This window comes from Hypanus sabinus, chromosome 6, assembly GCF_030144855.1.
Source record: "Hypanus sabinus isolate sHypSab1 chromosome 6, sHypSab1.hap1, whole genome shotgun sequence".
Taxonomy (NCBI): Eukaryota; Metazoa; Chordata; class Chondrichthyes; order Myliobatiformes; family Dasyatidae; genus Hypanus; species Hypanus sabinus.
Genome location: NC_082711.1, coordinates 128,181,891 through 128,198,919, shown reverse-complemented (window position 1 = coordinate 128,198,919; position 17,029 = coordinate 128,181,891). Strand labels below are relative to the sequence as shown.

General features: G+C 42.3%; 1 protein-coding gene across 9 annotated transcripts in view; it reads left to right on the top strand.

Moving 5' to 3' along the window:
* The window catches only part of LOC132395819 (protein phosphatase PTC7 homolog), a 143,415-nt gene that overhangs the window by 39,640 nt on the left and 86,746 nt on the right, over positions 1-17,029 (top strand). For all 9 annotated transcript variants that reach the window (XR_009512756.1, XR_009512757.1, XR_009512758.1 and 6 more), the window contains one exon: positions 11,199-11,397. Coding sequence is in view for 5 of the 9 variants with exons in the window: in XM_059972906.1 (XP_059828889.1) it covers positions 11,199-11,397 (199 nt within the window). In the remaining 4 variants the exon portion in view is untranslated. The remainder of the gene's footprint in view (positions 1-11,198; positions 11,398-17,029) is intronic.

The following is a 17,029-nucleotide window of genomic DNA, read 5'->3' as shown; positions in this document are numbered from 1 at the left end:
GGTAGTCTCCAACCCCTTGGTATGAACATCGAATTCTCCAACTTCCGGTAATTCCAACCCTCTCCCTTCCCCCATTCCACTTTCACTCTGCCTCCTCTTCTAACTGCCTATCTCCTCTCTCATGATTCTGCCTTCTTCTACTACCCCTTACATTCCTTCTTCACCTCTCCTGCCTATCCCCATTCTGCTTCCCCTCCCCCACCCCTTGATCTTTCCTCTGATTGGTTTTTCCACCCGCACCTTCCCCCTCCCCCCACTTACTTTATGGGGCCCCAGCTCCCTCCTCCTTCAGTCCTGATGAAACGTTGACTGCTCATTTCAATGGATGCTGCCTGACCTGCTGAGTTCATCCAGCTTGTTTGTACATGTTGAATCCCCTATCACTACTGCTCTCCTCTTTTCCCTCCTTCCCTTCTGAGCTGAGGGTCCAGTCTCAGTTCCAGAGACGCAACTACTGCAACTTGTCCCTGGTAGGTCATCCCCACCAACAGTATCCAAAACGGTATACTTATTGTTGATGGGAACGGCCACTGGGGTGCTCTGCTCATTCTGTCTATTCCTTTTCCCTCTCCTGACAGTCACCCAGCTACCTGTCTGCTGACTCTTAGGGTTGACTATCTCCCTGTAACTCCTGTTTATTTCTGCCTCTACCTCACAAATGATCCGAAGCTCTAGCTCCAGTTCCAGTTCCCTAACTTGGTTTGTCAGGAGCTGCAGCTGGATGCACCTTTTGCAGGTGTAGTCATCAGGGACAATTGTGCTCACCCTTACTTCCCACATACTGCAAATGGAGCACTTGACTGCCCTAACTGCTGCCCCCATTACCTACTCCTAAGTTAATTAGAGTTATTAAAGGAGCTTACCTGGCCTTAACTCACTGGGAGCAAGCTCGTCCTCAGCCTCTGCTCGCCGAAGCCTCTCGAGCCAAAGCCTTCCTACTAGCAGCATGCTGCCCCCTCTGCCTACCTGCTTGTTGTTTCGATACAATGTGTATCCTTGGATGTTTAGCTGCCAACTATGATCTTTTAGCCATGACTCAGTGATGCCTACAATGTCATACTGCCATCTCTAACTGTGCTACAAGATCATCTACCTTATTCCATATACTGCATGTGTTCAAATATAACACCTGTATCAGTCCTGTATCAATTTTTTGTCCTTTTACACTGCAGCTTATTCCACTGACTGCAATTTTGTCCTTTTATCTGCCTGTCCTCCCTGACAGTCTCACTACATACTGCCTCTGCTTGTAAATCAACAACCCTACCTCTCTGGTTCCCATCCTCCTGGCAAATTAGTGTAAACCTTCCTCAACTGCTCTGGCAAACTTGCCGGTAAGAATATTGGCCCCCTTCGGGTTCAGATGTAACCTGTCCTTTTTGTAAAGGTCATACATTCCCCAGAAGAGATCCAAATGATCAGAAACCTGAAATTCTGCCCCCTGAATGCAGTGACTAAGCCATGCATTCATCTGCCAGATCATTCTTTTCTTAACCTTACTGGGATGCGGCATAGGCAGCAATCCAGAGTTGATTAGTGAAAGAGACACATGGCTGGAGAAGGGGGAATTGAGCCCTGTATCTCTTTTACCAATCAACTTCCCAGTTCTTTACTTCCTGCTCCCCTCCCGGTTTCACCTATCACCTTGTGTTTCTCTCTCCCCTCCCCCCATCTTTTAACTCTCCTCATCTTTCTTTCTGCAGTCCTGCTGAAGGGTCTCGGCCAGAAACGTCGACTGTACTCTTTAACATAGATGCTGCCTGGCCTGCTGAGTTCCTCCAGCATTTTGTGGACGTTGCAGTTGAGTTGGTGGTAAGAGAGGCAATGCAATGTTAGTATTTGTTTCAAGAGGATTGGAATATAAGAGCAAGGATGTGATGCTAAGGTTTTATAATGTGGTCAGACCACACTTGGAGTATTGTGACTAGTTTTGGGCACCTTATTGAAGAAGAGATGTGCTGACACTGAAGAGGGTCCAGCGGAATTTTGTGACAGTGATTGTGGGAATGAAAGGGTTCATGTATGAGGAGTGTTTGATGGTTCTGAGCTTGTACTCACTGGAATTTAGAAGAAAGGGGGGGATCTCATTGAAACTTATTGAAAGACCTAGATAGAGATAGATTAGATGTGAGAAGGATGTTTCCTATACTCGGACCAGAGTGCTTAGCCCCAGTCTGGATATCATCCAATTAGAACAGAGGTGAAGGAGGAATTTCTTTAGCCAGAAGGTGGTGATTCTGTGGAATTCATTGCTTTAAACATATGCAATGACTTGGACTCCGGAGCCATGGGTGGCAGAGCGTGATAAGGTCTTGATTAGTCAGGTTGTCAAAACTTCTGGAGGGAAGCAGGAGAATGGGATGAGTGAGATAATAAATCAGCTATGATGGAATTTTGTAATGTAATAAATAAGATGAAGAAAGGAAAGGCAGCAGGTCCTGATGAAGTAGTAATAGAACAAATTATCACCCTTGAAGATTATGGAATTGAAAAACTTACTGATTTAATCAATGACATTTATTGGACTGAAATGATACCAGAAGAGATGAAAACTCAGCATTTATCACTCTTCCTAAGAAACCTGGAACAATAGAATATGAATTACATAGGACCATAAGTTTAATAAGTCATATCACCAAGATAATTCTAAGAATTTTGATGATGAGCTAAAAGTAAGATACAAGCTGGAATAGGTAAAGAACAATGTGGTTTTATGAAAGACAAAGGTAGAAGAAACGCGATATTGATGTTAAGGATACTATCAGAACGAGCTATTCAAGTGCAAAATGATTTGTTTTATCGACTATACCAAAGTATTTGATAAAATGAAACACTAAGTTATTTGAAATATTACAGGAAGCTCTAGATCTAGATCCGAAAGACCTCCACCTAATCAGAAATCTGTACTGGGAACTGCCACTGTAAGAATAGATGGAGAAGTGAGTCAGTTTATGAAAATCAAGAGAGGTGTTTGGCAGGATGTGTTTTCTCCCCCGATTTGTTTAATGTGTACAGTGAAACAATATTACAAAAATTAAGAGACATCTTGGGAATCAAAGTTGGTGGTAAAAATATCAATAATTTCAGGTATGTGTTAATTGCAAGTACAGAGGAAGAACTACAAAACTTAATTGATATAGTTGTTGAAGAAATTGCAAAAACACAAAATGTATGGTGATATCCAAAAAAAAGGAGAATCTATCTACAGGCTGAGAATAAATAGGGAAGATATAAAACAAGTACAGAACTTTTGCTACTTAGGAAGCTGGGTGACATCAGATGGCAGGTGTGACATGGACATCAAAAGAAGAATAGGGATGGCAAAAGACACCTTTACAAGAAAGAAGAGTATACTGACCAACACTAAACTAGGCATGACAACCCGCCTCAGAGTACTGAAATGTTATGTTTATTCAGTTATGTTATATGGTTCAGAATGTTGGACAATATCTAGTAACATGAGGAAACAAATTGAAGCAGCAGAGATGTGGTTTTTGAGGAGGATGCAAAGAATATCATGGATGAAATGAATATCTTTTTTTTATTAGTTTTTTTATACATTTTACAAATTAAACAACCCCAAATCAAAATGAGGAACATTAATACAGTGCAAAATTAAGCATACTATGACAATATGATACAAAGAAAGAGAATTTTTTAAAAAAGCACCTAAATTGAAGACAAGTAAACTTAGTATCCTCCCCAAGCCCCACAACACAAAAAAAAAACTCCAGACCAACCGCAACACAATATAGAAAATATAAATCAGGACAATCAAACTCCCAGACTGTGAATACACTTAGCAACAGAGGATAATAATGCCTACTACCAGAAAAAAAAGGGAGCTGAAAGCAAGGGACCGAAAAAAAAACCCTAGTCAAGAGGAAGGTTATGAAAGTACTCGATAAAAGGTCCCCAGACCTTATAGAACTTTAAATCCGAATTAAGAACTGAATAATGAATTTTTCGAGGTCCAAGCAGGCCATAATGTCGTTAAGCCATTGAGCATGAGTGGGCGGGGCAACATCTCTCCATCTAAGGAGGATCAAGTGTCTAGCCAGGAGAGAGGCAAAGGATAATATTCGGCATTTGGTCGGACTCAGACGTAAATCTGTCTCGCCCCAGAAACTGAACAAAGCAATTAAGGGGTTTGGTTCTAGGTGCTGATTCAGAATATACGATAACGTAGTGAAGATATCTTTCCAAAATTTCTCCAAGCTAGGACAGAACCAGTACATATGAATGAGAGAGGCCTCGCCCCTCTTGCATTTATCACAAAGCGGACTAATGTTAGGGTAGAATCGAGATAGTTTAGATTTAGACATATGGGCTCTATGAACAATCTTAAACTGTAAAAGGCAATGGCGAGCACAAAGAGAGGTTGAGTTAACCGATTTGAGAATCGAGTCCCAACTCTCATCAGATAAGGAAGTGTTTAAATCCTGCTCCCATGCCATTTTAATTTTATCCACAGGGGCCCATTGTAAGGCTGCTAATTTATCTCGAAAAATTGATATTAAACCTTTATCTAGTAGATTAATGGAAAGAAATAAGTCCATAGCATTTTTCACAGGCATTTCAGGAAAGTTAGGAATTAAAGGAGCAATAAAGTGTCGGATTTGGAGATATCTAAAAAAATGAGTATTGGGCAGATTGAACTTAACAGAGAGCTGCTGAAAAGAAGCGAAGCGATTATCAATGAAACGATCTTCAAAATGTCTAATGCCCTTCCTATACCAAACATGGAATGCTGAATCGTACGTAGTAGGTAAAAAAAGGTGATTATGTACGACAGGGCTGGAAACGGAAAAACCATGGAAACCATTTCCTAAACTGAGCCCATAAACGCAAAGTGTGTCTAACAAGAGGATTAGCTATTAATCTGGACAGACTACTAGGGAGTGCAGAGCCAAGAAGTGCAGAGATAGATAATTCTTTAGTGGAGCTCAACTCCATTGCCACCCAATTAGGGCACTCGGGTTGGCCATGGAAGAAAGACCAAAAGGTAGCACAATGTATATTAGCTGCCCAATAATATAAACGAAAGTTAGGTAAAGCCATGCCATCCTCTGGATGAAATGAATATCTAACGAGGATGTCATGAACAGAGCAAGCACAAGCAGAAATAATGTGTGAGATCATGAAAAGGCAACGTGACTTCATTGGACATGTGATTAGGAAAGATGAGTTAGAATGCATGGTAATTATGGGAAAGATTGAAGGGAAGAAAGCAAGAGGAATGCAAAGACAAATGATGATGGAGACAGCAGCCAGAGAACTGGAAATGAATACCAATGAACTGATCCACTTGACCCGAAACAGGAGTGTGTGGGTCATGGCAGCCAAAGCTCAAACTGGGCATGCAACCTGATGATGATGATGATGATGGAATGGTAGAGCAGACTTGATAGGCCAAGTGGCCTAATTCTGCTCCTGTGTCTTACCGTCTAAGAGACACCCACCATTTTGATATCAGTGAGTTCCAGAACATCAGCATCCTCCTCCCTGATCTCGGCATCCACCATGTTGTTCTTGGTGAATTGAATTGACTTTATTTCTTACATTCTTTATATACATGTTAAAATGTTTATCTTATGTCTCTATCTAAATATGCAATTTATAGTCATTTATAATAAATACTACGTGCAACAGGATGGTAGCAGCTGGAGCAGTTTGTGACTTGGGTCCCGAATCATCCTTTGGGCCCTTTTAACACACCTATCTTAGTAAATGTTCTGAATAGTGGGAAGTCCACAATCTACAGATGCGCTAGTCTGACTGAATCATTCTCTGCAGAGTCCTGCGATTGAGGGAAGTACAGTTCCCATACCAGGCAGTGATGATGCAGTCAGTCAGGGTGCTCTCAATTGTGCCCCCATTGAAAGTTCTTACAATCTAGAAACATAGAAAACCTGCAGCACGATACAGGCTCTTCGCCCACAATGCTGTGCTGAACATATACTTACTTTAGGAATTACCTAGGGTTACCCATAGCCCTCTATTTTTCTAAGCTCCATGTACCTATCCAGGAGACTTTTAAAAGGCCCCATTGTATCTGCCTTCACCACCATTGCCGGCAGCCCATTCCACACACTCCCCACTCTCTGCGTTTAAAAACTTATCCCTGACATCTCTTCTGTACCTACTTCCAAGCACCTTAAACTGTGCCTTCTCGTGCTAGCCATTTCAGCCCTGGGAAAAAGCCTCTGACTATCCACATGATAAATGCTGTTCATCATCTTGTATACCTCTATCAGGTCACCTGTCATCCTCCGTTGCTCCAAGGGGAAAAGGCTGAGTTCACTCAACCTATTGCCATAAGGCATGCTCCCCAATCCAGGCAACATCCTTGTAAATCTCCTCTGACCCATTCTGTAGTTTCCACATCCTTCCTGTAGTGAAGTGTACAATGTCCTGGGTATGTTACTCAAAATGGCCTCTTTGGTTTGTTACAAGTAGGAATGTTTCTTTGTCGGATAAGTGTTTCTCTCGCCGTTGTTTCACTTTAGAATGGCTGATATGGTAATTGTATTCATTTGTTAATCAATGGGGAATGTCATTGTGTCTTGTGATACTGGGAACTTGGGGGAGGGGTTTTCGCGGGTTTTTTTGGAGAGGCCGAGGAAGACGCTGAGGAAGGTGGACGTGTGCTGGACTGCTCGTAAGACCACTGGGGTGGTCCCAGGTGCGACGGCCAGATGGGTCGATTGGTTCGTTGATTGAGCTCCAACGAGTGCACTAAACAGACTGAACTTTGATAAGTTGGCGCCTTTTGTTTTTTTCCTTGTATATATATATATATATATATATATATATATATATATATATATATATATATATATATATATATATATATATATATATATATATTGTATTGCCTACTATTTTTTTAATTTTAGTAAACTCTTTAAAGTGTATTTCATAACGGTATTTGTTGTGGGTTTGATACTGTTGGCGGGCGCGAGGCATTAACTCGATTCTCACAGCACCTGCGTGTACGGGAGGTGGGTTGGAGAGTGGCTGGATCTCCTTTTCCCCCTAGACATATACCAGCCTGTTGGGTAAGGGTTACAGAAGTGACCAGAACTGAGCACAGTACTCCCAAGTGGGGTCTGACCAGAGTCCTGTATAGCTGTAACATTACCTTTCAACTCTAAAACTCAATCGCACAGTTGATGAAGGGCAATGGACCATATGCCTTCTTAACCACAGAGTCAACCTGCGCAGCTGCTTTGAGTGTCCTATGGACTCTGACCCCAAGATCCCTCTGATCCTCTACACTGCCAAGAGTCTTGCCATTAATATCTTTAACTTCTCACTTTGGCAGTGTGTGATACCTAGCTGCTTTCACATAGGCTTCAAGAAGAGCATGGTGATCTGCCTCAATGACTATTGTCCAATTGCACTTACATCTACAGTGTTTTGAGAGATTGGTGATGAAACGTATCAACACCTGCTTGAGGGGTGACTTGGATCTGTTCCAATTTGCCTATTGGGGAGCACTAATTAATAAGCACCAAGACCTTGGCCTCAATACCCACTTGTGCATTTGGATTCTGGATTCCCTCACTTGTAAACCCCAGCCAGTTCAGATTGACAAAAACATCTCCTTCACTATCTCCATCACCATAGATGCACTACAGAGCCGTGTGCTTAGTCTCCTGTTCTACTTGCTTTACACCTATGACTATGTGGCTAAGCTCGGCTCCAATACTATATTCAAGTATACTATATACTGGAATGGGCTGTATCAAAGATGGTGATGAATCAGCATATGAGAGGGAGGTTGAAAATTTGCCTGAGTGGTGTCATAACAACAATCTCTCACTCAGTGTCAGCAAGCCAAGGAATTGATTGTAGAAGCCAGGAGAGAGCAACTGGAGGTCCATGAGCTAGTCCTCATCAAAGGATCAGAGGTGGATAGGGTTAGCAACTTTAAATTCCTGGGTGTTACTATTTATAAGGACCTGTCCTGGACCCAGCATGTAAATGCAATTATGAAGAAAGCATGACAGTAGAGATTCAACATGACAACAAAAACTTTTGACAAACTTCTATAGATGTGTTGTGGAGAGTGTATTGACTGGCTGCATTGCGACTTGGTATGGAAACACCAATACCTTTGAATGGAAAATATTTCTTACTCCTTGAACAGGACCCACTAAGGAGCACCAGACCATTGTCTCCCACACCATTACCGACCTCATTAACTCCAGGGATCTCCCATCCACTGCTAGCAACCTCATAGTTCCCTCACCCTGCATCTCCCGTTTCTACCTCCTACCCAAGATCCACAAACCTGCCTGTCTAGATAGACACATTGTTTCTGCTTGTTCACGGCCCACTGAACTTATATCTGCATACCTTGACTGTTTTAAACCCGCCCCCCCCCCCCCCCAGTTCAGTCCCTTCCTACCACATCAGTGACACTTCACACACTCTTGATCTTTTCAGTGATTTCAAATTCCCTGGCCCTGATCATCTTTCTTTCGCTATGGATGTCCAGTCCCTATACATTTCCATCCCCCACTCGGAAGGCCTCAAAGCTCTCCGTTTCTTTCTGAACGCCAGACCCAACGAATTCTCCTCCACAACCACTTTCCTCCATCTGGCAGAACTGGTTCTCCCTCTCAGTAGTTTCTCCTTCAGCTCCTCCCTCTTCCTTCATACAAAAGGTGTAGTCATGGGCACTTGCATGGGTCCCCACTATGCCTTTCTTTTTGCGGCTACGTGGAACAGTCTATGATTCAAGCCTACAATGGTATCACTCCCCAACATTTCCTATGCTACGCCGATGACTGCATTAGTGCTGCTTCCTGCACCCATGCAGTGCACATCGGCTTCATCAACTTTGCTTCTAACTTCCACCCTACCCTCAAATATACCCGGTCCTTTTCTGAAACCTCCCTCCCTTTTCTCAATATCTCTCTCTCTTTATTTCTGGAAATAGCTTATCCACTGATGTCTTTTATACATTCACTGACTCTCACAGCTACCTAGACTATACCTCTTCCGAGCCCCTGTTTCTTGTAAAAATGCTATCCTCTTCTCTCAATTCCTCTGTCTCTGCTGCAACTGCTCTCAGGATGAGGCTTTTCATTCCAGAGCTAAGGAGATGTTCTCCCCCTTCAAAGAAAGGGGCGTCCCTTCCTTCACCATCAATGCTGACCTCACCTGCATCTCTTCCATTTCATGCACATCTGCCCTCACCCCATCCTTCCACCACCTCACCAGGGAAAGGGCTCCTCTTCTCCTCACCTATCACCCCACCAGCCTCTGCGTCCAGCACATAATTCTTTGTATCTTCTGCCATTTCCAACGGGATCCCACCACCAAACACATTCCCCCCTCCCCCACTCTCTGCTTTCCGCAGGGATCGCTTCTTACTCGACTCTCTGGTCCATTCGTTCCTCCCCACTGGTCTCCCTCCTGGCACTTATCCTTGCAAGCGGAACAAGTGCTAGATCTGCCCCTACGTCACCTCCCTCACTGCCATTCAAGGCCCAAAACAGTCCTTCCAGGTGAGGTGACACTTCACTTGTGAGCCTTTTGGGACCATCTACTACATATTGTGCTTTGGTGGACATAGATTGGGAGACCGCTTCACCAAGCACCTACCAGAAAAAGTGAGATCTCCCAGTGACCACCCATTTTAATTCCACTTCCCATCTCCATTCCAACATATCAGTCCATGGGCTCCTCGACGACTGTGATGAAGCTACACTCTGGTTGGAGGAGCAACACCTTATATTCTGTCTGAGTAGCCTCCAACCTGATGGCATGAACATCGATTTCTTGAGCTTCTAGTAATGCTCCCTCCATCCCCTTTTCCTCATTCCCCATCCCATTTCCCTCTCTCACCTTACCACCTTACCGGCCTATCACCTCCCTCTGGTTCTCCTTCCTCTTACCTTTTCCATGGCCTTCTGTCCTCTCCTGCCAGATTCCCCCTCTCCATCTCATCAATCGACTTCCTAGCTCTTTACTTCACCCCTCCTTGGGGTTTCACCTATCACTTACTACCTTGTATTTCTCTCTCCCCTCCTCCCACCTTCTTAACTCTTGACTTCTCATCTTTTTCCTCCCATCCTGATGAAAGGTCTCGGCCAAAACATCGACTTTTACTCTTTTCTGAGTACTCGTGTTCTGCTTGGTCTGCCGAGTTCCTCTAGCATTTTGTGTGTGTCGCCTGCAAAAAGTAGTGGATTTGGCCTAGTACATCTAGGGTAAAGCCCTCCTGATGACTGAGCATATCTACATTAAACGCTGTCATAGGAAAGCATCATCAGGGATCCTCATCACTCAGGCCATGCTCTTTTGCTACTGCCATCAGTTAGAAGGTACAAGAGCCTCAGGACTTGTACCACCAGGTTCACAAACAGTTACTGCCCTTCAACCATCAGGCTCTTGGACAAAAGGGGATAACTACACTCACTTGCCCATCCATTGAGATGTTCCCATAACCAAAAATCTCACTTTAAGGACTCCTTTTCTTGTTATTTCAGGTTCTCATTATTTATTGTTATTTATTTATATTTGTATTTGCCCTGTTGTCTTCTGCACTGTACTTGATCTTTCTCAGATCCTGTTATAGTTGCAGTTCTGCAGATTTGCCTGTCTGCAGGCAAGTGAATCTCAGGTATACTTTGATAGTAAAATTTACTTTGAACTTTGACCTGGTAGTGCAGTAGTTCTCATGATGCTATTATACTCGACGTGTCAGAGTTTAGAGTTCACTTCTGACATCATCTGTAGGGAGTCTTTACATCCTCCCTATGGAACGTGTGCATTTTCTTTGGGTGCTCCCACAGTCCAAAGTCCCAGTTAGTAGATTAATTGGTCATTGTAAATTGTCCCGTGATTAGGCTAGGGTTAAATTGGGGTTTGCTGGGCAGCGTGGCTCAAAGGGCAGGAAGGGTCTATTCCACATTATAATTCAATAAGATAAAAATAAATAAACTTTAAGGTTTGATGCAGCCGATGGAATTATCTTTCAGAGTGAATCTCATTTCTTTACACAAGCATGAACCTTTTTTTATTGCTATTATATGAAACCAAGTTCAATATCCAGTTTTTTTTCCATTGTTGATTTGCAACAGTCATTTAAAAAAAAGTATTTCATGCAGCATTAAGCGTTATGTACCAAAAGCTGTGCTATTCAAGTCAAACTCATGATACTCCTATTAATTTGTTCACAGGTAGCAGTACTGCTTGTCTTGTAGTTCTGGACAGAGAAAAACGCTGTTTATACACAGCTAATTTGGGAGACTCTGGCTTTCTGATAGTGCGCGATGGGAGGATCATACATAGATCAGATGAGCAGCAGCATTACTTCAACACTCCCTTTCAGCTAGCAATCCCACCCCCTGAGGCTCAAGATTCAATTCTCAATGACAGGTAAGAGGAATGGGTATATTAGCAGTACAGAAATACATGGAATGCTTTGCCCTGCGGTATCATGTACTCAGCTGTGCTCAGAATTTTCGTCATGCAAGCTGTGTTTTCATTTCCAATTTCAGTTACATTCTTAATTACCTGTTCCAGAGACACTGATCTTTATGCACATACTGTATATTTAATGGTACTAAGGCAAATATTGTGCTCGTTTGTAAATTCAGAATTATTAAACTGTTTTAAAAATAATATCTTAAATAGGCAAGGCAATAAAAGAATGATCTGGATGTGAATAATGAGATTAATGGGAAAACTGGTCAGATAAATGTAGTGGACTGAAGGGCTTGCTGCCATACTGTATGACTCTATAACTCTATGTCATAGAGCCATAGAACACTACAGAGCACAGAAAAACCCTTTGGCCCATCTAGTCCATGCTGACTATTAATCTGTGGAGACTCATTGACCTGCATCCAGACCATAGCCTTCCATACCCCTTCCATCCATGTACCTATCCAAATTTTTCTTAATTGTTGAAATTGAAACTGCATCCACCACTTGTGTTGGTAGCTTATTCCACACTCTCACCACCTCTGATTGAAGAAGTTTCTCCTCATATATTTTCCTTAAGATTTTCACTGTTCACCCTTAACCCGTTCACCTATAGTTGTAGTCTCACCCAGCCTCAGTGGAAAAAGCCTGCTTGCATTTACCCTATCTATACCCTTCATAAATTTTTTTTTACCTCTATCATATCTCCCTTTATTCTTTTGTGCTCTCGGGTATAAAACCTAGCCAATTCAAGTCCTAGCAACGTCCTTATAATTTCTTTCTGAGTTCTTGCAATCTTATCGCCATCTTTCCTGTAAGCAGGTGCATAAAACCACACACAGTGATTCTCATTAGCCCTCACCAATGTGTTGTATGACTTCAACATAACACCTGTACTCAGTGCTTTGATATGCCAAAACTTTCTATATGACCTGACGTACCTGCAACATCACTTTCAAGGAAATATGAATCTGTATTCCCAGAACCCTGTATTCTACCTCACTACTCAGTACCCTAACTGCTCACTGTGTAAAATCTACCTAATTTGTCATCCCATGGTGCATACCTCAAACTTGTCTATATTAAATACCTTATGCCATTTTTCAGCCAGTTTTTCCAGCTGATCCTGATCCCACCGCGAGCTTTAATAGTCTTTGTCACAGTTTACTACACCTCCAATCTTGGTGTCATCTTCAAATTTGCTTATCTAGTTAACCACGTTATTATTCAAATCATTGATATAGATGACAAACAACAACAGACCCCACATTAATCCCTCTGACAGGCCTTCAGTTAGAGAGGCAACCACCTACTACGTCTGTCTGACTTCTCCTATGATGCAAATGTCTAATCCAGTTTACTATCTCATCTTGAATGTCAAACAACTGAACCTTCTTGACCAATCTCCGAGGCAGAACCTTGTTGAAGGTCATCTTGACAACATCCACTGCCTGGCCTTCTTCAACTTCCATCGTAACTTCCTTGAAAAGCTCATATGGTTGGTTACGTATAACCTACCACACAAAAAGTTAATTGGCTATCCCTAATCAGTATTTGTCTAACCAAATATTTATATATCTGGTCTCTGAGAATACCTTCCAATAATTTAAAATACTAGTGTCAGGTACACTGGTTTATAATTTCCTGGCTTATTCTTAGAGCCTTTCTTAAACAACTTAGCTATCCTCCAATCCTACCTATGGTTAACAACATTTTAAATATCACTGCTAGAGCCCCTGCAATTTCTGCACTAGCTGGAGGGAACACCTTGTCAGCACTGGGGAATTATCTGCTTAATTTGCCTCAAGTGGCAAACACCTCCTCCTCTGTAACCTCTTTTTGGTCCATGACCTCACTGCTGCTTTGCCTCACTTCTATAGACTCTGTGCAATAAAGGTGCAAAAAAATCTATTTAAGATCTTCCCCATCTCTTTCGGCTACATGTAGATGACCACTCTGATCTTCCAGAAGACCAATTTTGTTCATTGCTATCCTTTTGCTCCAAATATGTCTGTTGGAGCCTTGTCTGCTAGAGCAACCTCATGCATTCTTTAGCACTGCCCCCTCCCGATTTCCTCCTTAAGTGTTCTCTTGCATTTTTATACTATTCAAGTACCTCATTTGCTCCTTCTTGACTATACCTGCTATGCACCTCCTTTTCCTCAATATCTCTTGAAACTCAAGGTTCTCTAAACCTCTTACTCTTGCCTTTTATTAAGATCATAAGATATAGGAGCAGAAGTAGGCCATTTGGCCTATCAAGTCTGCTCTGCCATTCAGTCATGGGCTGATCCAATTCTTCCAGTAATCCCCACTCCACTGTCTTCTCCCCATACCCTTTGATGCCCTGGCTAATCAAGAACCTATCTATCTCTGCCTTAAACACACTCAATGACTTGGCCTCCTCAGCTCTCAAGAGAACAAATTCCACAGATTTACCAACCACTGACTAAAGTAATTTCTCAACGTCTCAGTTCTGAAAGGACATCCCTCAATCCTGAAGTCGTGCCCTCTTGTCCTAGAATCCCCTGATAGGAGCATACTAACTGTACTCTCAAAATGTTACTTTTGAAGGCCTCCCACCTGCCAGTACACCTTTGCCAGAAAACAACCTGTCCCAGTGCACGCTTGCCAGATCCTTTCTGATACCATCACAATTGGCCTTTTTGCAAATTAGAAACTCATCCCAAGTACCAGACCTTCCTTCTCCATAACCATCTTGAAACTAATGGCATTATGCGAAGTGATCCCTACACAAACTTCTGTCACCTGCTCTATCTCATTCTCTAATAAGAGCTCTGATGTCACATTTAACAAGCTCTGCTCCATCCAGTCCTTTTTACAGTTTGGGTGGTCCAGTCAATTATGTGGAAGGTTAAAAATCACTTAATATCACAACCTTATTTTTCTTGCAATAGTGTACGATCTATTTACAAATTTGTTCTAAATCCTACAGATTGTTAGTTGCTCTTTAAAATAATCCCATTTACGTGGTCATCCCTTTCTTATTCCTCAGTTCCCCATATAGCCTTAGTAGGTTAGCTCTCCAGTCTGTCCTGGCTAGTACGGCCACTCCTTCTCCCTTTAACTGATCCTGCTCTATCATGTCTGAAACAAAGGAACCCAAGAGATAAATGTCATCATTAGTGTTCTGTATCTCACAGTTTCTCTTATCTGTCTCTCATTTATTGGTACAAATGTTGACCACAGCATCCCATTTAAAAATGTTGTGGACTTGATCCATGATGTCTCTGATAATGGCACCTGGAGGCAACATTTTTGTCTACGGAACCTCCTGTCTTCTAATCAATGAATCTCCTATCACTATATCTCGCCTCTTCCCACCCCCCCCACCCAGCTCCTTTCTGAGCCACACTCAGTGCCAGAGATTTGACTGTTGTGGCTTCAAAGTGATATACTTGTTGAGGGTTAAGGCCACAGGAGTATTCTGAATAGGCTTCTTCTTAAGCCTATCACCTCTGCTGGGGAATAGTCCGCTGACAGCAGCTTGCCAGAATCCTCTGTCTTGGGCCAGTCTTTCAAGTTCTTTCCAGATATGGCCCATCTTCTTGGTGAATCCTTCCTCTCCCAGGGGTGAGGTCTCTGGAGCTTCTGAAAGCCTTTCTGTAGCTCTGGGTCTTTATGGAATAGGGTTGCAAGCCCCATGCCCAAACCGCTGCCTGATATCTATCCCCCTTTCCTCCTCTTGATGGCCACCAAGCTACCTGTGTCCTACACCTTGGTTGTAACTACCTCCCTGTATGCCCAGTCATTCAACCTCTTAAATGATAATCCAGTTCCAGCTCCAGGTCTGATTCACTGTCTGAATGAAGCTGTAGCTGGATACACTGGAGGTCTCCCTGCCTTCTCACATCCCACAAGAGGAGCATTCCACTACCCTAACAGGAATCCTCATTGTTCTAACTACAATAAGAAAGAGAGAAATATAAAACAAAAAAAAAATCTACCTCTCGCTGAACACTCATTATTGAACTTTCTACTGCACACAAAAGTTTTGTATTTTAGGCTAACAATTTAGTAGAAATTACAGCCAATATTTTGCTCTTGTGGCTCTGTTCCCACACTAGGGTCTTTGCCATAGCATGTTTTGCAACATTCTACTGATTTCTTCCATAATCCGCTTAGTTTCTCTCCTGCAGTCTTCTTGAAGTTGACACCTTTAGCTAAGTGGTCAATATTCCTAAGTGAACTTAACTAGAGACAGAAACTTGTACTAATTTGATGACTTTCAGGAATGATATCTTTTGGCAAGCATTTTAGCTTTGGTGTTTAGAAACATAGAAAACCTACAGCACAATACAGGCCCTTCGGCCCACAAAGCTGTGCCAAACATGCCCTTACTTTAAAACTACCTAGGTTTATCCATAGCCCTCTATTTTTCTTAGCTCCATGTATCCATCCAGGAGTCTCTTAAAAGACCCTATTGTTTCCACCTCCACCACTGCCACCGGCAGCCCATTCCACACACTCACCACTCTCTGCATAAAAAAACTTACCCCTGACATCTCCTCTGTACCTACTTGGACTAAAGGGACAAGATTGGCTGTTGAGAAACACTGTACTTTAGATACTGGGATAAGGAGTAAGAAAAGAAACTGTTGGGGGAGCTCAGTAGGTCAAGCGGCGTTTGGGGAGACAAAGGGATAGTTGACGATTAGGATGAAGACCCTGCATTAAACGTCGGCACGGACTAGAAGGGCCGAGATGGCCTGTTTCCGTGCTGTAATGGTTATATGGTTATATTAAATTTTGGGGTTTGAGCTGGTAGATTGAAGAGTGTTGTTGCCATCTGATTTTAAATAAAGTCTTTTAAAGAAATGGAAGATGTTGAAGGTGTGGAGTTTGGAACCATAGTGATTGATATATTTTGCACTGAGTCAAATTGAGATTTGGTGCATTTGTTAGGGAGAAAAGATATGGTGATGGTGTGGGGTATCTGTGGAGACAAGTATCTGGAATGGGAGAATGTTCATGTGGAGTCTTAAAAACAAATGTAAACCAGTGATTTCAAATGGGAGGCTGTGTTATAAATTCTGATGAGGTTCATGGATCCATGAAGGAATGCATCCCTTCCCCCTCTTGAACTGAATTCTCTCAAGCTAATCAAAAGCAAAAAATTTGAAGTTTGCAATTAGTTAGATTCTTCAGTGTCCTATTGCTAACACTTAATTATCCTCCTAGTGTAGGAAGAATTATAGATTTCACTACTTCCAAAGTGTGTGAATCTAGACTCACAGTTCAGAGTTGGCTCTTAGTATCTGGGATATTTTGCCTGTGTGTGCCATTGACTGTGTTTTACATCAGAGGCAGTTTTATTATCACCAATGTCAACTTTATTATTATTGACTTCATATCACAAATGATATGAAATTTTGGTTTGAGGCAGCAGAGCAGTGCAAAAAAAATAAAAATGCTGTAAGTTGCAAAAATGAAAAGGAATGACCAGCTTTGAGAGCCTTGTATCTGGTTGCCATCGGGTCTCCAAATGTAAATCTAATTATACCATCTCAGTTGTTCATGCTTATGCTCTTTAGTTTTTTTTCCACGGGGCCTTGGTCCGTTT